The sequence below is a fragment of the Phyllostomus hastatus genome, unplaced genomic scaffold, assembly GCF_019186645.2.
Source record: "Phyllostomus hastatus isolate PE091 unplaced genomic scaffold, TTU_PhHast_1.1 phas_contig_65, whole genome shotgun sequence".
Classification (NCBI taxonomy): domain Eukaryota; kingdom Metazoa; phylum Chordata; class Mammalia; order Chiroptera; family Phyllostomidae; genus Phyllostomus; species Phyllostomus hastatus.
This window is the reverse complement of record NW_025333932.1, coordinates 2,903,781-2,928,536: the sequence shown is the minus strand read 5'-3', so window position 1 is coordinate 2,928,536 and position 24,756 is coordinate 2,903,781. Positions and strand designations below refer to the sequence as shown.

At 34.6% G+C, this 24,756-nt stretch overlaps 1 protein-coding gene across 3 annotated transcripts in view; it reads right to left on the bottom strand.

Annotated features, from left to right (window-relative positions):
* TERF1 (telomeric repeat binding factor 1) overlaps nucleotides 1–24,756 on the bottom strand; it is a 43,017-nt gene that overhangs the window by 7,746 nt on the left and 10,515 nt on the right. Inside the window, exons 3-9 of one of the 3 annotated variants that reach the window (XM_045849437.1) lie at nucleotides 22,156–22,277; nucleotides 19,611–19,691; nucleotides 17,730–17,879; nucleotides 16,903–17,012; nucleotides 13,832–13,891; nucleotides 12,249–12,340; nucleotides 8,398–8,498 (exon numbers count right to left, since the gene is read on the bottom strand). In XM_045849437.1, coding sequence (XP_045705393.1) covers nucleotides 8,398–8,498; nucleotides 12,249–12,340; nucleotides 13,832–13,891; nucleotides 16,903–17,012; nucleotides 17,730–17,879; nucleotides 19,611–19,691; nucleotides 22,156–22,277 — 716 coding nt within the window. The remainder of the gene's footprint in view (nucleotides 1–8,397; nucleotides 8,499–12,248; nucleotides 12,341–13,831; nucleotides 13,892–16,902; nucleotides 17,013–17,729; nucleotides 17,880–19,610; nucleotides 19,692–22,155; nucleotides 22,278–24,756) is intronic. The other 2 variants (XM_045849439.1, XM_045849438.1) reach the window with 2 other exon arrangements.

The following is a 24,756-nucleotide window of genomic DNA, read 5'->3' as shown; positions in this document are numbered from 1 at the left end:
CTTGCCTTTGGGGTCAAATTCATAAAAATCATTAAGACTAAGATCCATAAATTTAGTACCAATGTTTTCTTTTACATATTTCATTGTTTCAGGTTTTAATTTTAGGTCTTTAACCCATTTTGAGTTAATTTTTGTGTATGGTGAAAAACAGAAGTCTAGTTTTATTTTTTGCATGTGGCTTTCCAATTTCCTAGCATCATTTATTGAAGAGTCTTTCTTTTCTCCATTGTATATTTTGTCACCTTTGTTGAAAATTATTTGCCCACATATATGTTGTTTATTTCTGAGCTTTCAATTCTATTCCCATGGTCTGCATGTTTTTCTGTCAATGCCATGCTATTTGATTATTGTTGCTATGTAGTACAATTTGAAGTCAGGGACTGTGATACCTCTTTTTTTAAACCTGAGGATTGCTTTGGGTATTCAGGGTCTTTTGTGGTTCCATGTATATCTGGTAGGTTTTTTATTCTATTCTTTTAAAAATGTTACTGAAATTTTGATGGACATTACATTAAATCTGTATATTGCTTTGGGTAATATGGCCATCTGAACCATGATGATTTTTCAAATTCATGAACATGGAATAACTTTCTATTTTTTGGTGTATTGTCTTCAATTTCTTTTAATAATGTCCTGTAGTTTTCAGGGTATAGATCCTTCATGTTTGTTAAGTTTATTCCTAGGTATTTTATTCCTTTTATTTGCAATCACAAAAGGAATTGTTTTTCATTTCTTTTTTTGAAATTTCATTGTGAGTATACAGGAATGTAATGAATTTTTGTACATTGATTTTATATCCTATAACTTCACTGTAATTGTTCATTGTTTCTAATAGTTTTTTGGTGGTCCTTAGGGCTTTCTATATAAAGAATCATGTCATCTGCAAAATGTGATAATTTTAGCTCTTGTGTTTTTAGATGTGTTTCATTTAGATGTCTTTCATTTCTTTCTCTTGAATAATAGTAGCAAGAGTTGATATCCTTGTCTTGTTCCTCATCTTGGAGGAAAAGCTTTCAGTTTTTTACCAGTTAGTATATTGGCTGAGGATGTGTTATACTTGGACTTTATCATGTTGAACTACTTTCCATCTATATCTCTTTTATTGTTTTAATGATAAATGGATGTTACAGCTTGTCAAATGCTTTTTCTGCATCTATTGATATAATCATAGGATTTTTATCTTTCACTTTGTTGATGTGGTATGTCACATGGATCAATCTGTGTATGTTGAACCATCCTGGTGGCTCTGGAGTGAACCCCATTTGATCAAGATGTATTTTAAAAAAATCTATTGTATTTGATTTGCTAGTAGTTTAGGAATTTCACATTTTTATTCATTAGAGATACTGGTCAGTAATTTTCTAATTTTCTGTTACTCTTGCCAGGTTTTGTTATCAGGATAATGCTGGCCTCATAAAAAGAGTTAGGAAGTACTGCTTCTTCTTCAAATTTAGGAATAGCTTGAAAAGTATAGATATTAAATCTTCTTTAAATGTTTCGCAAAATTCACTAGTGAAACCATCTGGTCCTGGATTTATACTTTTTGGTAGGTTTTTGTTCATTGTTTCAATTTCATTAGTCTTGCTCAATCTATTTAGACTTTTCAGTATTTATAGTAATTCCCATTATATACTATTATGGAAAAAAGTTTTTGTTGTTGAAAGGAATTTACTTCTTTAATAAAATAAATTTATGAAAGGAAGGCTCTTTTTTAAAAGGATCCTCATCCAAGGATAGGTTTATTGATTTTTTCTTGTGTTTATTTTATTTTTTATCCTCACCTCAGGACATTTTTTCATTTGCTTCTTTTCATTTGTATGCACCCAGACCAAGACTCACAAAAGCAAACCCACAACCTACGTAAGTGCCCTGACCAGGGATCAAACCCACAACCTTTTGGTACACGGGACAACACTCCAATCAACTGCGACCGTGGGCCAGGGCATCTCTTTTTAAATTGTGACGAGGCAAGCAGATATATCTTTTGTCTGTTTAACAGACAAGTGCAGCAAGTAGAAACTCTCCAATCAGGCACAGACTACAGCAATAAAAACTTTTAAAGAACCAAAATCTCAACACAAAATAAGATAAAATCTGTCACTCATCTGAAATAAGCTGTCTCCTGATAAAAGCCAATAGTTTCAAGCTAAAAGTAAAACCAGACAGTAGTTATATCCAGAGCATTTTTATTTTGGCATAGTAAATAGTGACAGACAATATCACCTATATTGTCTTCCTTAAATTATATAGTTGATATACCACATATTGTTTTGACTACAAAGAAAGTAATAAACTTTTGTCAAATATATCCATAAACAACACCTACAATTCCATTTGGAACTGTTGCCAGAAGAACTATAGGGAAAGATCAATTAAAAGTATGAGTTAGATAATGCAAAATAATATTGAATGTACACTATAATTAAAAAAATAAAGTTTAAAGCAAAATAAAAACAGAAAAAGTTCTTAAAAATCAGTATGAGGCAGAAATCCAGTTTTTGTTTGGTTCACTGTGTAAAGAGGTAGGAAATATTAATCTAGTCCTCAAAATAAGAAAAAAAAACGGAACAAAGGTAACAACTCTTCTTAGATCCTTCAGAGAATTAACATCACAAGGCAAACAAACTATTGCCTTGAAAACTAGAAAAACAGAAAAGTAAATACAGAAGCTCATGGCTGGAGCCAGTACTGGTGGAAACATTTAACTGTGATGGATGAATAGATGGAGACTCACTGTGGACATGATTGAATTAAAAAACTCCAGCTTCTAATCTTCATGGGGCCAACAAACTTTTGTGAGTTTTACCCCCACCAGATTATCAGGATGAACGGGGGAAAAAAATCTCTTCTTGCTTATAGGGGGAGGGGAAAAAGCAGACATTCTGAAATACATCCAGGGCATTCTGTTCTTACTAACAAAAGCTTGTCCTCAAGAGAAACTAATTTTTCCAATGCCTAACTGATCTGTGGGAATACCCAACACCAGTTCTCTCTAGCCTTCCGTGTAGGAAAAGGAAAACACTCAAATTCAGCCTCTTCTAGTTTTCCATTTCACCAAGAGGGGGAAATAAAAGCTGAGGTTAATATGAAGGTCTTAGCCTAGGACTCAGGCTCACAAAAGGAATGAGACAATCACACAACTGGAGAATGCTTTCTTTCTCCCTCCCGCATCATACCACCACATTATTTGGGCTCTTGAATAACAACTGCCTCAGCTGGAAGAGCTGCCTTAGACTTTTACTAAGAAGGAGTCTTTAGGGAAAACTAAAGAGAGCACAGGAACTAAAAAAAAGTATATTTTAGTTCCTGCCACATATACTTATGAAAAACAGTAAATAAAATGTAATTTCTCACCAGGTGAATATAAAACCTCACACTAAAAGCCAATTTACCTCAGTTCCTATTATCTGACAAATTATGCCCAGCTATTAACAAAAAATGATAAGGAACATTAAAAGGTGAAAAACACAGTCTGAAGGGGCATAGCATCAGGCTCAGGCATGGCAAAGATTTGGGAATTATCAGAGTAAGAATTTAACATACCTATGATTAATATGCCAAGGCTCAAGTGGACAACATAAAAACAGATAGATAAATGTAAGCAGAGATATAATCCCTAAGAATGATTCAAAAGCAAATGCTAGAAATCAACAACCCGATAACAGAAATGAAGAATGCCTCTGATGGGTTAATCAGCAGACTAGACAGGATGAAGAAAGAATCAGTGAGCTTTAAGATATGTTCATAGAAACTTCTGAAATTGAAATGCAAAGAACTCTCTGCACACAAACAGGCCTGACAGAGAGTCCCATGCTGTGGATTGCTGATATCTTCAATAGATTGGCCAGGGTCAGTCATAACTAGCATTTGAAAAAGACCTACACCAGAGTCTTTGCAGATCTACCTAATACATAGAAACAAATACAAAGAAAGAGCCAAAATGGGAAGACAAACAGACAGCCACTGGAAAAAACAAGATAATTCTCCAGAAGAGCTAGATAAAATGAAGGCAAACAATGTAACAATAGAGAGTTTAGAGTAATGATTATAAGGATATTCGACAGCATGAAAAAACATGAGAGGACCAGTCAGAAATAATGAATGCAGTATCGGAAATAAATAATACACTGGGAAAAAAACAGTAGGTTAGATGAAGCAGAGGACCGAATTAGTGATTTAGAAGACAAGGCAGAAAAAAACACCCAGGTAGAGCAGCAAAAAGGAAAAAGAATTTTAAAAATAATGAAGATTGCTTAAGAACCATTTTGGACAACATGAAGTGTAACAACATCCACATCATGGGAATACCAGAAGAAGAAGAAAGTGAACAAGGGATCAAGAACCTACTTGAAGAAATAATGACCGAAAACTTCCCTAATCTGGTGAAGGAAAAAGCCACACAAGTCTGGAAGCCCAGAGTCCCAAACAAGTTGGACCCAAAGAGGCCTACACTTAGACACATCATAATTAAAATGACAAGGTTTAAAGACAAGGAGAGAATCCTAGAAGCTGCAAGAGAAAAGCAAGTAAGTTACATTCAAGGCAACACCCATTAGACTGTTAACTGATATCTCAACAGAAACATTTCAGGCCAGAAGGGAGTGACGTGAAATATTCAAGGAGATGAAAAGCAAGGACCTAAAATCAAGGCTACTTTATCCAGCATGGCTATTATTTTAAATCAAAGGATAAATAAGGAGCTTCCCAGATAAGAAAAGGCTAAAGCAGTTTGTTAACACCAAACTAGTACTGTAACAAATGTTAAAGGGTGTGCTTTAAAAAGAAGAAAAGAAAAACAGAAAAAGTCTAACAATAACATGGCACTAAATATGTACCTATCAATAATCACCTTAAATGTAAATGGCTTAAATGCTCCAGCCAAAAGACAGAAGGTAGCTGAATGGATAAGAAAACAAGATCCACATACATGCTGCCTCCAACAGACCCATCTCAGATCAAAAGATACACACACACAGACTAAAAGTAAAGGGATGGAAAAGATATTTCATGCAAATGGAAAAAAAAAAGCTGGGGTAGCAGTATTTATATCTGACAAAATAGGCTTTAAAACCAAGGCTATAGTAAGAGACAAAGAAGGATACTACATAATGATAAAGGGAACCATCCAACATGAGGATATAACCGTTCAAACATTTACATACCCAACATAGGAGCAACTAAATATGTGAAGCAAATCTTGATGGCCATAAAGGGAGAGATTGACAGAAATATATTCATAGTCAGGGATTTAAATACCCCACTGACTTCAATGGATAGATCTCCCAGACAGAAAATCAACAAGGAGACAGCAGCCTTAAAGGACACACTAAATCAAATGGATTTCATTTGATATCTTCAGAGCATTTCACCCTAAAGCATCAGAGTATACATAATTTTCAAGTACACATGGAACATTTTCTAGGATAGCCATGTTAGGACATACCACAAGTCTCAGTAAATTTAAGAAGATTGAAATCATATCAAGTATTTCATCTCACCACAATGCTATGGAACTACAAATCTAATCACAAGAACACTGATAAACACACAAAGACATGGAAGATAAATAACATGTAAACAATGAATAGGTCAACAAGAAGATTAAGGAAGAAATCAGAAGATACCTTGAAACAAGTGAAAATGAGGATACAACAATCCAAAATCTGTGGGACATTGGGAAAGCCATCGTAAGATGGAAATTCATAGCATTACAGGCCTATCTCAAAAAAAACAAACAAACAAGAAAAAGCTCAAATAAACAATCCAACTTCACATTTAAAGAAACTTGAAAAAGAACAACAAAGTCCAAAGTGAGTAGAAGTAGAAAGGAAGGAGATAATAACAATCAGAGCAGAAATAAATGAAATGGTAAAAAAAAAAGATACAAAAAAGATCAAGGAATCCAAGAGATAATTCTTTGAAAAGATAAATAAGATCGACAAAACTTTAAAAAGACTCATCAAGAAAAAAGAGCATGGACCCAAATAAATACAATCAGAAATGAAAGAGGGGAAATAACAACTGACACCAAAGAAATATAAAGGATTATAAGAAAATATAACAACTATATGCCAAAAAACTGGACAACCTGGACGAAATGAATAAATTCCTACAAATATACAATCTTCCAAACTAAATCAGGAAGAATCAAAGAATCTGAATAGACAGATTACATCTAGTGAAACTGAAAAGCAATAATCAAAAACTTCCTTACAAACAAAAGCCCTGGACTAGATGGCTTCCCAGGGGAATTTTACCAAACATTCTGAGAACTAACACCTCTCCTTCTCAAACTATTTCAAAATATTCAAGAGGTGGGAAGGCTCCCAAACTTATTTTATGAGGCCAGCATTATCCGAATTCCAAAACCAGGTAAGGAAACTAAAAAGAAAGAAAATTATAGGCCAATTTAGACACAAATGTCCTCAACAAAATATTACTAAACAAAATACAGCAATGCATCAAAAATATTTTAAAAAGGAAGAAAAGCAAAGAACAGACAAAAATGAATAGTCAATAACTGTGGGACAATTATAAAAGATGTCACACACACATAATGGAACACCAGAAAAAGAGATAAAGCATAGAAAAAAGATTTAAAGTGACAATGGCCTGAATTTTCCAAAGTTATCGACAGACAACAAAATAGGTACAGGAAGATCAGAGAATACAAAGTAAGATAAATACCAAAAAAATCTAAACCATGGCACATCATATTCTCAATGCAAAATACCAAAGAAAAAATATGTAAAACTATTGGTGGCATAAGGTTATAGCCATTCCCCCTTCTCTTTTGGGAATTCACCCAATAGCAAAAATGAAAGAAATAAAATCCTAAAGTCTGATAAAATCAGAAGACCCCCTATGATCTGAACCATAGTATAGGTGAAAAGGATACATTACCAGTGGAAATTGACAAAAGGTATACAAAGAAGCAGGGCACAAACACTGCAGCTTACAGATTTCAGACAGCCTGTGATGTACACTGTTCCAAAGTAAGAAACACATATTGAGGTGCAAACCTTAAATCCCTGGTCTAAAACAGCAAGAGCCTCCCTCAATCTGAAATAGCTCCAAAAATAGAAGTGACAAGGTTAAATAAAGAATCACACAGATAAGCAATATGTGCAGGAAGCAAAGTAAAAGTAGTTTTTGCTTGCTCACTAGGGGGAAAAAGCAAGGCTTAAACAAAAGCTTTAATCACAGGAGATATTCCTAGTAGCCTTGAACTTGACCCTGGCTCTAATATCTCAGTGTGAGCCATTTGCCAAAAGCTTATCAAGTGGCCAGACTGGCGCAGATCAGTTGTCTGAATGGCATCCTGCAAAGTGAAAGGTTGCTGGTTCGGTTCTTGGTCAGTGTACATGCCAGGGTTGCGGACCCAGTCCCCAGTTGCGGGAATGCAAAAGGCAGCTGATTGATGTTTCTCTCACAAACTGATGTTTCTTTAGCTCTTTCTCCCTCTCATCTCGGTAAAAATAAATAAATATAATCTTTAAAAAAAGCTTATAAAGAATTAAATCATCTTTAATATGAGAGAGTAAGAAAAATGTACCAGGTCACTTTCTACTTCCAACCATGACAGAACAAGGACCAGATTTATGCACCTGCTGTAAACAACTAGAAAACCAGATAAAATACAGGAAACAATTGTTTCAGACCCTGGACAATATTCACTGAGAGAGAAATAAATGAAGTCAGTCTTAAAACTAACCCAGCTTAACTTTCTGAATAGAAAAATTCCATACCAGATGGTATCTTTTTTTTTTAAGCACAGAATAACCTTATTTGAATTGGACCTCTATTAGGCAAATATAAATATAAAAGGATATATATGTGGATTTAAGATCCAACTTACATACGATGAACTGACTTTATGATAGTATCACAATAATTTTAAACAAATGTCATTATCAATACCCAATGTCAGACTATTTTAGCTCTGGCTGGTGTGGCTCAGTGGATTGAGTGCCACACTGCAAACCTAAAAGTCACCAGTTCGATTCCCTGTCAGGGCACGTGCCTGGGTTGTGGGCTAGGTCTCCAGTTAGGGGCATGTGAGAGGCAAATGACTGATGTTTCGCACATCAGTGCTTCTCTTCCTCTGTTTCTCCCTCTCCCTTCCTTCCCTTCTCTCTAAAAATAAATAAATAAAATCTTTAAAAAAAACACTTTTTAAGAAAAGACTATTTTAACAATGTGGGTGAAGTATTTTCTTGAAACTTTTAATGGGGAGATTGGTCAATCTAAGATGGCAAAATAAAAGACAGCCAAGAAGAAATATTTTATACTCAAGATTTTTTTAGGGTTGAAGAAAAATAATGTGAAATACTTATAATTATTCAAGTTATGACTTTACTGTCCATCAAGTATCATTTTAAGATAATAAACAAATACCTGTTTTTTCCTAGAGCGATGATTTTTAGAAGTTTCTGGCTGATTGTTTAAAACACTCATTCTTTTGGTTGCTTGTCTGTTTTTCTCTGTCTTTCTTCTACCTAAAAGTAGGAATACTGCCATCAAAAATTGTTTTACATTAAAAGAAAAAGAGGAATTATATTTTTAAGATCACCACAAAATTCCTACTTATTTTTTTAGCTATTTTAAAGAAAAAGAATTCTATGTGCTTAATTTTCTCCCCCCTTCAAGTCTCAAAACAGTATGGTACAGTCATTCCCTTTTTCTTATTCAGAGTTCAGTAAGACAAGACATATGTGTATCTGTAAGTGAAAAGAAATAGAACTATAATTATTGAAAGAATTTTTTTATATAGAAACTAAAAGAATCTACAAATAGAATTAAGAATTTAATAAAATGGTTAGATAATAAACAATTATTTGATTGTTAGATCAATAAACAAAACTCAATAGTATTTCTGTACATTAGCAACAAATAGTTAAAATATTTAATTAAAACAACGGAGAGATAATATTTACAATATAACAAAAAATGTAACATTCTTAGGGATAAATCTAGCAAAAGTAGTCAAGATCTATCTATGTATAGTAACTTAAAACGTTTTACTATATATGTGTGTATTTGTACACACACGTTATAAGAAAATACATATGGAAGACAATCTAAATAGAGAAATACCCACAGAAAGACTTAATTATGTCAGTTGTCTCAAAATTATCTATTGCTACAATGCAATTTTAAATAAAAATTTCAACAGGGTTTTTAGAATTTAACACTATCACTCTAAAACTCTATGTGTTAAGAAAGGTAGTCCATCAGGGGCCCTGAGAATCCCTCCAGTTTTTGTGAATGTACAAGGATTATTCATTTCCTGATACCAAGCAGTTTCTGTGGTTAGTAAAACAGGCAATGAAGTAGGTCAAAGGAACAAATTTATTTTAGTTTAGAATTATAATTCCTAGCATTTTGTACCAATAGAGGTAGAAAAATAACTTTGGAACTCCAGCAACATGACGCAAATATTTGAGTTTAACTTTACCGTCTTTAAAATGGGGAGGGCTGGGGGGGTGGGTGGGCTGGGATGGCAGTAAAAGACAGAAAACTGTACTTGAACAACAATTAAAATAAAATTTAAAAAAATAAAATATAAAATGAGGATGATATCTATGGGTGTAAATATTTTTGAGCTGTAATTTACAAGTATTAGCTAATAGTGGCTATGTCATCAGCTACCAACTATGAATAATAAATGTGTTCAATTAATATTTACTGCAGGGCTGCTATGTGCCTGGCATCAAGCTGGTACATCTATGATTTTTATATTGATCAGTGTATTTAGGTTTGGATCAACAAGGTTTTAAAATCCCTACATGAGTGTAGTATCTAGAATATGGTGTCAGTTCAATAAACACTGGTTGAATGCATACATGGTAAGAAGGAACTTTTAAACAAATTATAGTTGAAAATAATTATGACAAAAAATTATGCACTGTTTTTTAAGATTTATTTTTGGTTATTGTTGCTTGTTTCTTAAATCAATCTAGCAATGCCTTTAATAAGGATAATAAATTCTGAATGCAATGAGGAGCATGGTTAGATTCTATATATAGTCAATTCTAATCATTCATGGATTCTGCACCTGCAAATTCACCTACCTATTAAAATCTGTAACTCAAAAGTCAATCCTCATAGTGCTTTTGTGGTCATAGGCAGATAGACATGTGCAGAGTGGCAAAAAATTTGAGTACCCAACATGCACATTCCCAGCTGAAGTTACCCAAGGTGAAATTCTGCCTTCTTATTTGGCTCTCGTGCTATAAACTGTCCTTTTAATAGTCTATTTAGTGCAACATTTTTGTTCTTTTTATTGGTAATTTTAAAAAGGCCCAAGTGTATTACATAAATGCTATCTAGTATTCCTTAGAGAGAATATGTTAGATAGGCTTCCTTCAGGCATGGCTATTGCTGCTTTTTTCTTAAATCAATTCAACAATGCCTTTAATAAGGATACTAAATTCTGAATGCAATGAGGAGGATAGCTAGCTTCTATATGCAATTAATTTTCATTATAATGTTGTTGGCCATGAGTTTAACGTTAATGAACATATAATATATATTAAATAAGGTATCTTTTAACAGAAACACATAAAACAAGGTTATATATTGATCAGTTGACAAAAATGGATGACCAAGAGGCTCCAAGAAACCAATCCCTATACTGTCCCATGATGTCTCAGTATTCACTAATTCAGTGTTCGTGGAGACTTCCTAGAACATAACTACTGTGAATAACAAGAATCAACTGTGTTTATGTTTTAGATAAGTAACTATTTCAAATTGCTACATAAAGTTTAAATAGAAAAGCAGTGTACTATCACAGCAAAAGTATTCTAGGTTATCAAAGCTCTAGAAAACATACAACTAAGTGACGAAGAGATAGCCAACCTATCAGATGCACAATTCAAAACACTGGTAATCTGGATGCTCACAGAACTGGTTGAATTTGGTCACAAATTAGATGAAAAAAGTGAAGGCCGTGCTAAGTGAAATAAAGGAAAATGTATGAGGAACTAATAGTGATGGGAAGAAAACTGGGACTCAGATCAATGGAGTGGACCAGGTGGAAGAAAGAAACATCCAATCAGAAAAGAATGAAGAAGGAAGGATTCAAAAAAATGAGGAGAGGCTTAAGAACCACCAGGACATCTTTAAATGTTCCAACACCCAAATTATAGGGGTACCAGAAGGAGAAGAGGAAGAGCAACAAATTGAAAACTTATTTGAACAAACAATGAAAGAGAACTTCCCCAATCTGGCAAAGAAAATAGACTTTCAGGGCATCCAGGAAGCTCAGAGAGTCCCAAAGAAGTTGGACCCAAGGAGGAACACACCAAGGCACATCATAATTACATTTCTCAAGATTAAAATGAAGGAATGAATCCTAGAAGCAGCAAGAGAAAAGGAGACAGTTACCTACAAAGGAGTTCCCATAAGACTGTCAGCTGATTTCTCAAAAGAGACCTTGCAGGCACAGGGCTGGAAAGAAGTATTCCAAGTCATGAAAGGCAAGGACCTACATCCAAGATTGCTCTATCCAGCAAACTTTCATTTAGAATGGGAGGGCAGATAAAGTGCTTCTTAAATAAGGTCAAGTTAAAGGAGTTCATCATCACCAAGCCCTTATATGAAATGTTAAAGGGATTTATCTAAGCAAAAGAAGATAAAAAATATGAACAGTAAAATGACAGCAAACTCACAGTTATTAACCACACTTAAAACAAAAACAAACTAAGCAAACAACTAGAATAGGAACAGACCCACAGAAATGGAGGTCACATGGAAGGTTATCAACAGGGGAGTGGGAGGGGGAGAGAGGAGGGAAAAGATACAGAGAATAAGTAGCATAAATGGTAGGTAGAAAATAGACAGGGGGAGGTTAAGAATAGTATAGGAAATGTAGAAACCAAAGAACTTGTATGTATGATCCATGGACATGAGCTAAAGAGGGGGAATGTGGTGGTGGTAGGGGTGTGTGCAGGGCGGAGGGGAATAAAAGGGGGAAAATGGGACAACTGTAATAGCATAATCAATAAAATATATTTTTAAAAAAAGTTCTCTAGGCTGGGTAGTCAGAGTGCCTAACTTTCTAACTTAGCTACCACCTCTAATTAACTCTGTCCAGTCATTACATTTAATCTTTGTGTTTCAATGTTCTGAAGTGTGTGTGTGTGTGTGCGCGCGCGCGCGCGTTGTGGTGACGAAGTCAAGGACTGGCTTGCTTTGAGAACACCTCAATTTTCCACTTTTAAAACAGTAATACGAGTACTCACTTTTAAGAGTTTCTTGTCTTTCTTCTTCCTCATTAGAATCTTGTGGGTGGCAACCATGTTGTGAGTTAGATAAGAAGAGATTCTTGTGAGACCTAAATGAAACATCAAAGCTTGTGATTACTTTCATAAAGACTAGAAAAGCTATGGAAAAAGCGAGGTGATTTGTCTCCTTTGTTCTTGGACATTCTTGTACTTTAATCTGTTCCCTTTCATGCTCTCCTGGCTTAGTGTTCCATCTTAACCTATGTCCTTTTAGATTTTATGTTATCAGACTTCCCTTTCTCCCATCACTTATTTTCTCCATCTCATCTACTGAGAAATCAAGATTCTTTTGGTTTTCCAATTAAACAGATCAAGTAAACAAAATTTCAGAGTGTAAAGTATTAATTTTCATTCTCTCCTATGGCTTATAAGTTTATTTCCCCAAAGAGAAATTCCAAAAATTCCTTTATATATGATGGCAAGATACCACTTGATTATCTTTAGAACTTCATAAAAAAAGGCTTTTTTTGAATGGTAAAGGCTGTTTGGAAATACTGGATGTGGCAGAAATTTTTGGCATCCCTAAAAAGTTGGTATTATTCCAGTTTTATACAGGAGCAAACTATGATGATAAAGTAGTTTAGTTAAGCTCACACAGCTATTTTATCACCACCTGAAGTCAATACTTTCACCCCTGTTAGTGCTCTACCCAACCTGCTAATCCTTTCCTTCCCTCCCAAAACCTTCTCTTTTGCCCTCTGGAATGCCATTTATACCCTCTTCACCAGTTACCCCACCTCTTTGCTTTGTTCAACATGTAGCTCTCCCTTGGGGACAATATTTCTCTCCTTTGTGGCTTTCTCAAGTAGAGATTGACTTAATCTTCCACCTTCCTTGAGCCATAGGTTCCCAGAGGTGGGTCTTGTGTAAATGAATGCCACTTTCAGGATCCTGCTTCCATAAAGACACCAGCCTGTGAGAACTTATGCCACTCGGGTGTACCACCCACTATCATTGATCAGTCAATCACCATCCTTCCAAGCATTTCCTACCACTCACAGATCTCTCTCTGCCCCTAACTACTGCTTTTATCATGAGTTATTTCAGAGTCCCCATAGATAACCCAACGAGCTCCTCTCCATTCATGCAGACTTCCTGCTCTCTGAACACGTGACATTGTCTGTTACAGCATTTATAGTAGGTCATATACAGTTTTTCAAGTAATTTCATAAAATAAAAATTTGTAACATTCATTAGAAATGTAACCTACATCCCCTCCTTTGGCAGTATCCTATTCTTGTTTTAATGGCAGAGGAAGAGTTTACTAAACATCTGCTTTAAGTTCAGGTGCCCCCTGAGTGTGTATTCTAATAAGGGGGCAAGTAGAGACAATGGGAAACAACTCAGGGTCCCAGAGGCAGGTCTCTAGACTTTGGAATTTCAGGATATGTCAGGGGCTAGAACACCTGTTGATGTAAGTAGGACCCTGTGATATTCTTCATTCATACTATTTTTGTGGCAGTTATCATGATCTACCTAGGTCTGCATGAATTGCTAAAAAGGTTTAAAAAACAGTGAAGAAAAATGTCAATTTACCTCACCTCATTAAGGATACTATATCCCGTGAGGACTCAGTTACTGCAGATGGTTTGTCATTAACACTTTAAAGAAGAAAAAAATTTTTAAGAATGCAACAAAAAGAAACATTTAGTAAGAATAGTACTTTCCACAAGTCAATTTAGTAAAAATTTCAATTTGTACAAAATATCTTTGAGAAAGAAATCCTGGTACCATTAGGACATATATTATCCATTACAACATGGATAATTTCTGCCAGATATGCTTACTAGAGATAGTAAATCAAGCTTCCCCAAACACAATTTAAGCAGAATTGATGTTGTAATCAAGCATTCATAATGTCACTCTTTAAAAACTGTCCCATGGATCTCTATTTCTATTCAAGTTCAATTTCTTGTCCTCTCCACCAGTCTTTAACTGAATTTTTTACAAAGCCCTCCCTTTGTGACAGTTAAAATTAGCTCCCACAGACACTGCATGACCATTTATACCACTACAACTTCACAGCAACTACTCTCTCCTTAAACATTTCCTCTTTCAATTATTTGTCAAAATCTTAACCACCCTCCAAGGCCCTGCTCAGTGCTCACATGTCTTTGAAGGTGTCCATATCAAGTTTTTCAGCATGTAAGTTCACCTACAAACTAACAAATTATGTACTGTCTGCTATTGTCTCTGTTTCACATCTATAATTGTTATGGTCTCAAATAGTTTATAAGCTTTATCAGAGCAAAATATTTATTTCATCTAGTATTGATAACAAAAGGTCTTCATCTTTCCTAGCATTTGTCTGACCTCACAGTCACAATTCTCATTCTGTCTATTTGCTTCCAAGATGCTTGATTCCTGATTTCTACTTTGTGTCTAGTTTTGGTTTTGCCCTCTGTGCCCAGCCCACTACAAGTTCTATTGTATGCCTAGTAATGACCGAGGTACCAAGAACACAAACCCCTTAAAGAATTCTCAATCTAGTGAAAGATACAAATAGGTAAACAGATAAATTACTATCCAAGGTAAGTCCATTTACATAGGTGTGACTTGATGCTATGGAAGCACAGATGAGACAACTCTGGTCAGAGAGCTCAAGAAGACTTCTTATAGGTGATCTTTGAGTTATAGACCTTGAATGGGAAGTATTCTTAGACTAGAAAACAGGAAATTCAAAATTGGAGGCATAAAGAAGCTTGTATTTCAAGATGAGGGAGAAGTTCTGGTTGCTAGAAAGTATGGTATATGTGGAGAGGGAGGGGTTAATGCTTAGGGACAAGGTTGTTTATGGGGGAGAAAAAACAAAACAGAAAGGGGCTATGTAAGGCTTTGCAAACCATGCCAGTAAATGCTAACTCATCTAGTAAGAAACTGAAACCCAGCAGAGGTTATTAAGCTTTGAAGTATTTAGACAGACTTGTTTTCATGGGTAGCTAACTCTAAAGTCATGTCAAGAATGGATTTGTGTGGTAGAAAGCTACACAATAATCTAGGATATAAATGATAAGAAAGGATAAGTTAGAGAGATACTTCTGAGATGGAATTCACAACACTTTGGGAGATAACTGGATGTATGATGTGAATGAAAGTCAGGGTACAGAGTGGATGACAACAAGAATTGTTTTACACAGATTTACTTTGTGTCTAAGAGACATTTGAAATAGCGTGTGGTACTACATAAGAAGGGGGCATAAGACGTGTTCATTATCTGTAAGAATAATGGTAAGTTTTAATTTCATTTTATTTTAAAGCAGTATTACACCAGGCAGAAAGACTGGGCCACAAGAATGCATTAGGTTTTAGTATTGCTAAACTTTGATTTCATAAACAAAGTGAAACAACTGAACCAATAAAAATAGCATCTGTACGTCTCAAAATGTGTCTTAGAAAAAATAAGTCAGTGAGAACTAGCATTTTAGAAAAAATTTTGGGGAGATGACAGTGAGGAGCAGATCATGTTCTAATAGCACGGACAAGAGAGATTATAAAATGACTAAGCTCAATCCTGAGGTGTGATCCAGGCCACATCCACAGACTTAGACCCAAATCCCCACCTCTAAATAAGTAGTTAAGATGGGGAACCTGCCCTGGCTGGGTGGCTCAGTTAATTGGAATGTCATCCCTTACACCAAAAGGTCGTGGGTGCAATCCCAAGTCAGGGCACACACCTAGGTTATGGGTTCAATCCCTGGTCGAGGCATGTGCAAGAGGCAACTAATTGATGTTTCTCTCTCACATAGGTGTTCCTCTCTCGAATCAATTAAAAAACAAACAAAACATATCTTTGGATGAGAATTTTTTAAAAAATGGGGAAACTTCAGCATTCAAGTCAATGGTCCCAAGAAAAAAAAAAGTAATATATTATATCCATTGCCAAATATATCCATCCAGAGACCACAGGATGACTATTTGGCCTTGGGTTAAGGGTGGAAGAATAGAGAGAATGAATCACAGATTCAACAGAAAGGAAGATCTTTATAATGGTTGAGTTTATATTATTGATAGGGTTAGCTTCTAAAGTCAAAGCAAAAGGTAAAATCAATTTTGTAAAAGTTACCCTTGCAAACCCTTAAAGAAGAAATAACTCTGGAGACTGAACTCTGGTTTCTCAATATGTATGACTGACATAGCGGTTTCCCTCCAGCAGTGGAGCAAATCACTATTTCTTCAGTGGAGCACCTGACGAAGCAGAATAGCTTACCCTTACAGATGTATGAGAAATGTCTTAAATACTAGAATACCCCTCAGTACAGTCAATAGTCACATAATGCAGCCAAGTGGGATCTGAGAACTAAGGGGTACAGATGATTCAGGTTTTCAGCCTCAGTACTGTTCCAGGGCACAAAGCTACTAAGAACAGTAAATGATATCACACTATTTAAACTATGTATTTTTACTACTTTTGCTTAGCACATGTAACAAAATTTTGCATAAGTCATAAAATAAAATAACTCTACATACTCTGAATCACCAAAAGTTCATCATCATCAAGACAATATACCCAATGTTCAATAATTATTTGTACTAATAATGGCTCACTTGTATCATTTTTACATAAAGATACTATATTCATATGACAAAAAATATTATCAGTGGATTTACAAACCTTTTGTCTGTATCCAAATCAGCTTGAGTTGTCATGTCAGTATCAGTACCATTAGGCTTCTCTTGAGGAACTGTTCTTGCTCTTTTACTTTCCACTACTTTTGCTGCTGCCTAAGAAAGGGGGTTGGGTAGAGAAAGGAATGCTTTTAAACAAAAAACATTAAATTAAAGCGAATTCTTTGGTAGCCATAACAAAAGTACCTACTCACAAGCCAATCAAGGGCACTGTGCTGCTATTTTACCCAGCAACTGACATCACTTGCAGCTACTTTAGATACGTGCTTATGGAAATCTTTTCTTGTAAATCTATGTTATACACACAACGTTCTCTTGGCAATTTTAAGAAAAAAGGTCACTTAAAAAATCCAGATATTCAAAAATAAAACTACCCCAAATTAATTAATGCTCCATCATAACACATTGTTAAAAATTTCTGAGGTCAAGACAGAGGCTAATATGTTATTAAAAAAATTTAAAGGTCCCCTTTCAGTCTAATTTTACTTTTTCCAAAAATATGCTAAAACTTTCTGTAAAGTTTAGTTAAATTTAAACTAAATATTTTTGCTTATTTCTTAACTCATTCTAAGTTTCGTCTCTCAACTTTTTATTTTGAAAACTTCTTCAACTCTTATTTTGAGAAGTTGTAAAAATACTACAAAGATCACTGATAAACCCTTTAGGTTTACTAATTGTAACTCTTTGCCACATTCTTCTACAAAAATCACTAAACAAAATTCTGATTTGTTTTTTAAGAATTTCTATTTTAACTATTCTTCTTTATTACAATAATTTCTCCTAAGTCTACCAGTCTTTCTGAAATATGCATACCTTCATTAAAAATGTTGATGATTTTTCATCAAGCACATAATTCACAAAACTCTTAATTTTCTCCATCATGTGGTTATAGCTGAAGTGTTGAAAAAAGGAATGAAACGTATCTTTCTGAGAGATTATCTTAAGCAATTTCCTTTGTAAAGACTAGAGAAAACAGAAGAAACAACACAAAAATCACAATAAGATACTAGAAATTTTGTCATCTATTAAAAACATCACTTTCTAAAAACAAACTCAAAGACACACAAGATTTTTAAAAATCTAATGTTCTAAATAGCCCACTGATTTATTTTCTTTTTAATTTAAAAATATATTTCACACACATAATAAAGGACTTAAAATACTACAAACCTGAATGTCCAGTACCAAATTTAAGAAATAAGATAGCATCTGTACAATTACAGTCTTTGTTTATAAAAAAGTGGGGGCAGGGAACCCAATCAATGTATCAAGCTTTCTGCTGCAATCTGGAGTGTTATACCCTAGGAACAAGAGCAAATTAGAGATAGATTGAGCCTTTCTAAAACTACAACTGACGACCAACTTGGCTCAGTCCCTCAAGGGATTAAGATGATTGCCCCCCAACTCTACATATACCAGTAAATGACAAGATGCTCACCTGCATTAGTCATCAGCGGGACACAAAATTAAAACTCAGTGTGACAGAGTACATATTTGCCAGAATGACTAAAAAGAAAACCACAGATAAGGTCTGTGAAGTAACTGAAACTCTCCTGCAGCACTAGAGGAACTGAGATAATATAACTGTTTCGGAAAATTATTTGGCAGCACCTACCAAAACTGACTATATTCATATCCTATAACCTATCAGTTCCATTCCTAAGTATACTATATGTTTTATAAAAGACATGGATAAAGGAATGTAATAGTCCAAAACTGGAAAATGACTCAAATGTCCATTGACAGTAGAATAGATAAATTGTAATATATTCCTACAATGAAGCAATGAGAATGAACAAACTATTATAAGCAATACCATGGATCAATCTTACACATATAAACTTGCTATATGACTCTATTATATAAAGTTCAGAAAAAAGTAAAGCTGATCTTGGATGTTATGAGTCAGGCCAGTGGTTGCCCATGAGAAGGTAGGAGGGACAAAGTCTGGAGGATGGGTGTGCTGGGATCTTCTGATTCATGATCTAGGGGCTCATCATACAAACGTGTTCCTTTTGTGAAAACAAACAAACAAACAAACAAACAAACAAACAAAACCACCTACTTATACATTTATGCTACATGTACTGTACTAGAGGTATGCTATTGGTCAATAAGTTCAATAAATTCACAGAAAAGCTATCTTTTCTTTGAATAAGCTTAATTTACTCTGATAGCACTGTATTTTTAATATTCAACCTTAATGTTATACAGAGATACAAAAGTGAACAATGATCACATAAGAAACCGTAAGAAAAATAAGCAAGTGTTAATGCCTTCCTCCATACCTGCATTGCCCAATATAGTAGGCACTAGCTACACATGGCTACTGAACCCTTAAAATGTTTAAGCCCTGAAATTAGACAAAAATGTAAAATACATACCAAGTTTTGAAGACAGTCCATAAAAGGAATGCAAAATATTTCATCAATTTTTATAATAATTAAATGTTTAAAATGATTTTTAAAATATTAAAAATAGTGGGTTCAATGTTATTAAAATTAATTCCACTTGTTTCTTTCTAGTTTTTTAATGCAGCTACCAGAAAATTTAAAATCACATATGTGACTTGCATTATACTTCTATTGGACAGCACTGTTCTATACACCATTCTTATTCTCCTTCCACGTTCTTTCAATTTTCCTCATTGCATACAAACAGTTCTAAAATTCTGATTTTAATTTAAATAATTACCGTATGTGAGCCATCAAATATTCTTTCAAAGACTTCTTCTGCTTCCTTAAAATTGCCACTTTCCATGCAAACAGCTATAGCCTAAAAGACAGGATGACAAATATATATGTTAGATTGCTTTTTGAAATACTCAATTGTTGTTTAATACTGAAATAACTACCGTATTTTTCCGACTATAAGATGCACCCCCCAAATTTGGGAAGAAAAGGAGGGGTGCATCTTATAGTCAGAATGTAGCTTACCTGGCTCGATATTGGGGGGGTGGTTGGTGGCCTATGTTATTTATGGTATTAAATATTTTACCACATTTTTTGCTTCAAAATTTTTTCTCCTATTTTCCTCCTCTAAAACCTAGGTGCATCTTATGGTCCAGTGCATCTTACAGTACGAAAAATTTGGTACTTCATTTAAAATATTTTTATGTAGTTTATATGATCTCACCTATAAGTGGAATCTAATCAACAAAACACGTAAGCAAGCAAAATAGAACCAGAGGCACTGAAATAAAGAAGAAACTGACAGTAACCAGAGGGGAGAGAGAAGGGAAAAACAGGGGAAAGATAGGGAAGGGTCATCAAGGAACATGTATAAAGGACTCACGGACAAAGCTAAAGGCAGGGAGTGTGGTGGGGGGAAAATGAAGGCAACTGTACTTAACAACAATAAAAAAAGAAAGAGGAAAAAATGACAAAAATAAATAAATTTTTTTTGTAGTTTAATAATTTTGATTTCATAAATTATATAAAATATTTGTCAAAGATAAAGTAACTGTTGTTTGAGAAGACATGAAAAAATGTCATATATACTAATAAACACAGCATTGTATCTCCTTCTAATTTAGGTCAAATTAAAGGCAAGTATTAATAAATAAATTAGAAGCTTTATCACGTACATTTAGGACCCACTTAAATATTTTGAGCAAAAGAGAAATGAGAGGGGAACTAAATGGCATTTGTGAAGATTAGGATATATAAAATCTGCTAGAGAGGATACCTGGAAAGTCTCTAATAGAAACCTAGGAAGCCAGAAGCTTTTCAATAATCATTTTATAAATTCCCCTTTTTGATACCATATGTGGTTAAGATATGGGACCACTATTACCATCTAAGTAGCTTTATAAACTTGGACAAATTATTCAGCCTCTTGATGCCTCCTTTTTCCTTATATGTAACAGGGTGGAAATAAAAGTATTTACTTCATAGGTTTGTTGTGAGAGTTAGAGAATTTTATATGAATGTACTTAGAATAGTACTTGGTAAAGAGTAAGCAATATAGTACATGTTTGTTATATATTTTATGGTAACCCACTTGACTTTTCACTTGTATATTAACAAAGGCCTGCTTCCACTAGAAACCCCCCAAATTGGGATAACATGACAATCTCTTTGCCTTGCATTGAAATTCTTAAAAGAAGCAGTCACTTTCCTGCCCATTCAGGTCTTAATTCTACCTGACAGTCACTATATTATCAATAATTAATTCGTGGGGAGGTGGGATACCACCTGGATTTCCCCTCCTACCCAACAGTAAAACATTTTTTAAAAATGTGGAAAAGTTTATTTTTCTAACAAAATTCCTCTTAGAAAAACTTTGCTCTTACATCTTTGAGTGACGTTTTTGGCTTATCACTCTTTCTTTTTTTCTTTTTAATGTAGTTTTTTTTTTTTAAGATTTTATTTATTTATTTTCAGAGAGGGAAGGGAGGGAGAGAGAGAGAGAAACATCAATGTACGGTTGCTGGGGGCCATGGCCTGCAACCCAGGCATGTGCCCTGACTGGGAATCGAACCTGCGATGCTTTGGTTCGCAGCTCGCGCTCAATCCACTGAGCTACACCAGCCAGGGTAGCTTATCACTCTTTCTATTAAAGTTTTACTGTCTTTTTAAAAAGTCCTCAACTGAGGATGTGTATTATTGATTTTCTTTTTAGAGAAAATGGGAGGGGGAGAGAGAAAAAAATATCAATGTGAGAGAAAAACCAATTGGTTGCCTCCTGTAACCGTCCCGACCAGGGATCAAACTTGCAGCCTAGGTATGTGCTCTGACTAGGAATTGAACCCACAGCCCTTGAGTGTACAGGATGATGCTCCAACTAACTGAGCCACCTGGCCAGGGCTGGCTTATCACTCTTTAATAGGCTACTCCTAAAACTCCCTCTACATAGTTAAAACTTTACATTCTCTTGACCACAAAAATCTGTTGATTTTTAAAGTCAAATATTCTACTTTTTTATATTTACAATCTTTAAATAAAAATTGAGAGGGCACAAACCTCAAGCTTTTCAAACTGCTTAATGATCTTTAAATAGATGTGGCAAATTTTCCTAAGTGTGGGCAATAAATACTTAGGTGGCAAACACTAAGTCCTAGCTCTTAGAGCTCATGTCAAGACTATAAACCAAAGGTTTTCTAAAGAAAATGATTATATTAAATTTTACTCTGGGTTTAGTGCCCAACTTCTATTAGAGTGGCTCTTAATTTCTTTAGATGTTATATTTTCATTTTCTAGAAAGTAACAAATAATGATAAACATAGTAATATTCATACCTGAATTTTAATTAAATTCTGTATTTCTTCATGAAATTTGTCATGTTCCTTTTCAATTGAATCCCAAATCATCAGGGCTGATTCCAAGGGTGTGATTCGTTCATCAGTTTCAAACTGTGCATCTTTTAAAACCAGAACAAAAGTAAGTAACTTTGAAAGCGAAGTAGAACCTTACTTTGTCACTTAAAAAAATTCACTTCTTCACTTACTGAATGTATACTACCTGCTAGGCACTGCTCTTGCATATACCTGTTTAGGGACGTGATCTAATATTTCAAGTTAATTTCCTTATTAAAATCAACTTTAACAATGAAAAAACTAGATGAGTTTACAGAACATGTAAAGCTTTTCTTTCTTAAAAAAAGATTTTTTATTTATGTATTTTTAGAGAGTGGAAAGGAAGGAGAAAGAGAGGAAAAGAAACATCAATGTGTGTTTGCCTCTCGTGCACCCCCTCCTAGGTACTTGGTTTACAACACAGGCATGTGCCCAGACTGGGAATCGAACCAGTGACTGTTTGGTTCACAGGCCAGCACTCAATCTACTGAGCCACACCAGCCAGGCTATTTAAAGCCTTTCTTTACTAAAATATTGATTTGATAAGCTAGAATAAATTATACATTACATAAGGTGTCATGGTAACAGAATTCTTAAATGGTTCATAAGTCTAAATGCATTATAACAAATCTCTAGAGCACAAAATTTGTTTATTTTGAATTTGATTTTAGCATAAACTACCTGAAATCCTTGTTATATATTTTGTGGTTATTTTAAATAGGGTCTTTCAAAAAGTTATTTCTCTACCAACATTTTTCCAATTACCAAGGCTTAAAAAGCTAGCCTTAGCTGGTGTGGCTCAGTGGATTGACCAATGCAAAGTGTCACTGCTTCAATTCCCGGCCAAAGCACATGCCTGAGTTGTGAGCCAGGTCACCAATTGGGGGCGTGCAACAGGCAACCACACACTGATGTTTCTCTCCCTCTCTTTCTCCCTCCCTTCCCCTCTCTATAAGTGAATGAATGAATGAATGAATGAATGAATAAAATCCTTAAAAAAAATGGAGTCACTGTTTTGCTCCCTTTCTCATTACCATATCCTATATCTTGCAAAACACTGTATAGTGGTTTAAAAAACTTGATTTTGGAGTTTATTCCAGGCTATCATTACCTTTAGTGCTAGAAAAGTTACTTCACCTTTCTAAGCCTCATTTTTCTCACCTACAAAATGGTGAAAATAAATACTGTCTCATAGGACTTATGTAAATATTTAATGAGACAGTATTTGTACTACAGCTAAACTTTCTTAATACAGAGCTTTAATCAGGTGATTCTGATCAAAGATTCACAGTGGCTGGTAAACTACTTAGTAAATTACATACAAACATCTCAATCTGACATTTAGAACCTTCACTATAATTTATAATCTGCATGTATAATCTATAATTCATTTACTCAATAAATATTGAACACTCACTATATGTAGGAGCTAGACTAAAAACTAAGAATATCTTAGTGAATAAGACAAAGTCCATATTCACTAATAATTTGTTAAATTATTACCACATAATTTAACTTCAGAGTAATACGGGCTAGTAAGAAAAAAAGGGCACTAGGAATTGAGAATGATGGGGTAGGGGCTCTTTCAGACAGAGAAGTTAGGAAAGATGTCTTTGAGGAAGTGACAATGGAGCCAAGATCAGCATAATGTGAAACAGAAGCAGCAAAGATCTACAGGAAAAACACTCCACAGGGCACAGCAAATACAAAGGCACTGAAGAGGAGTTTGGTGTTCAAAAGATAGGTGGTCAGTCTGCCGAGAGTAATAGTGGGCAAATAAAACCTGTGTCATCAGAGATGACAGGGGAAGGAAGTAAATGTGTTTGAGAACTTCAAATGTAGAATGAAAAAGACCTGCTGGTGGATTGGATGTGGAGTATGAGAAAAACTAGGAACTCTCTCAAACTTGAGAGAGGTTTTAAAAACTGGATAAATGGTGCTGCCATTTACTGACACAGGAACCCTTGTGGAGGAGCAAGTTTTAGGGAGTTAAGGATGCAAATCAGGAGTTCTACTACCTGAAAGATGGCTAAAAACAAAACAAAACAAAACAAAACACAAGACAAATAATAAAAAAAGAAAAAAAAAAGACTTCTACTACCCAGGTAAACTATAGTCCATTCTTCAAATAACTCAAATGTTTGTTTTGTATAGAATACTATTTTTACATTCTTATGAAATCCATCAATCCTTCTAGGTTTAGATCAAACTCTACCTCCTTCCTGAATTCCTTCCTTACTCTAGATAAGTGACTGGGAGATATCTTCTCTCAAAATCTCTGTATGGCCATTCCTATCTTTGTTATACTTTGCAGTGTTTTTTACTTACACTTAACAATCCTATTAGCATTTAAGTGTCTTGAAGGCAGAAAACCTCTCAGACTACAATGCATGATGATTATATTTCAAATTTTGAGGGCAGGAGCTACATAGTATATTCCTCTCAAACCCTGTAGTTCCTGGTACTCTAGCAGTTCCATGGCAACTATGTAAAAATAAACATACTAAAGAGAACTGTGAAAGGCACATCCATTTTTTTTCTTTT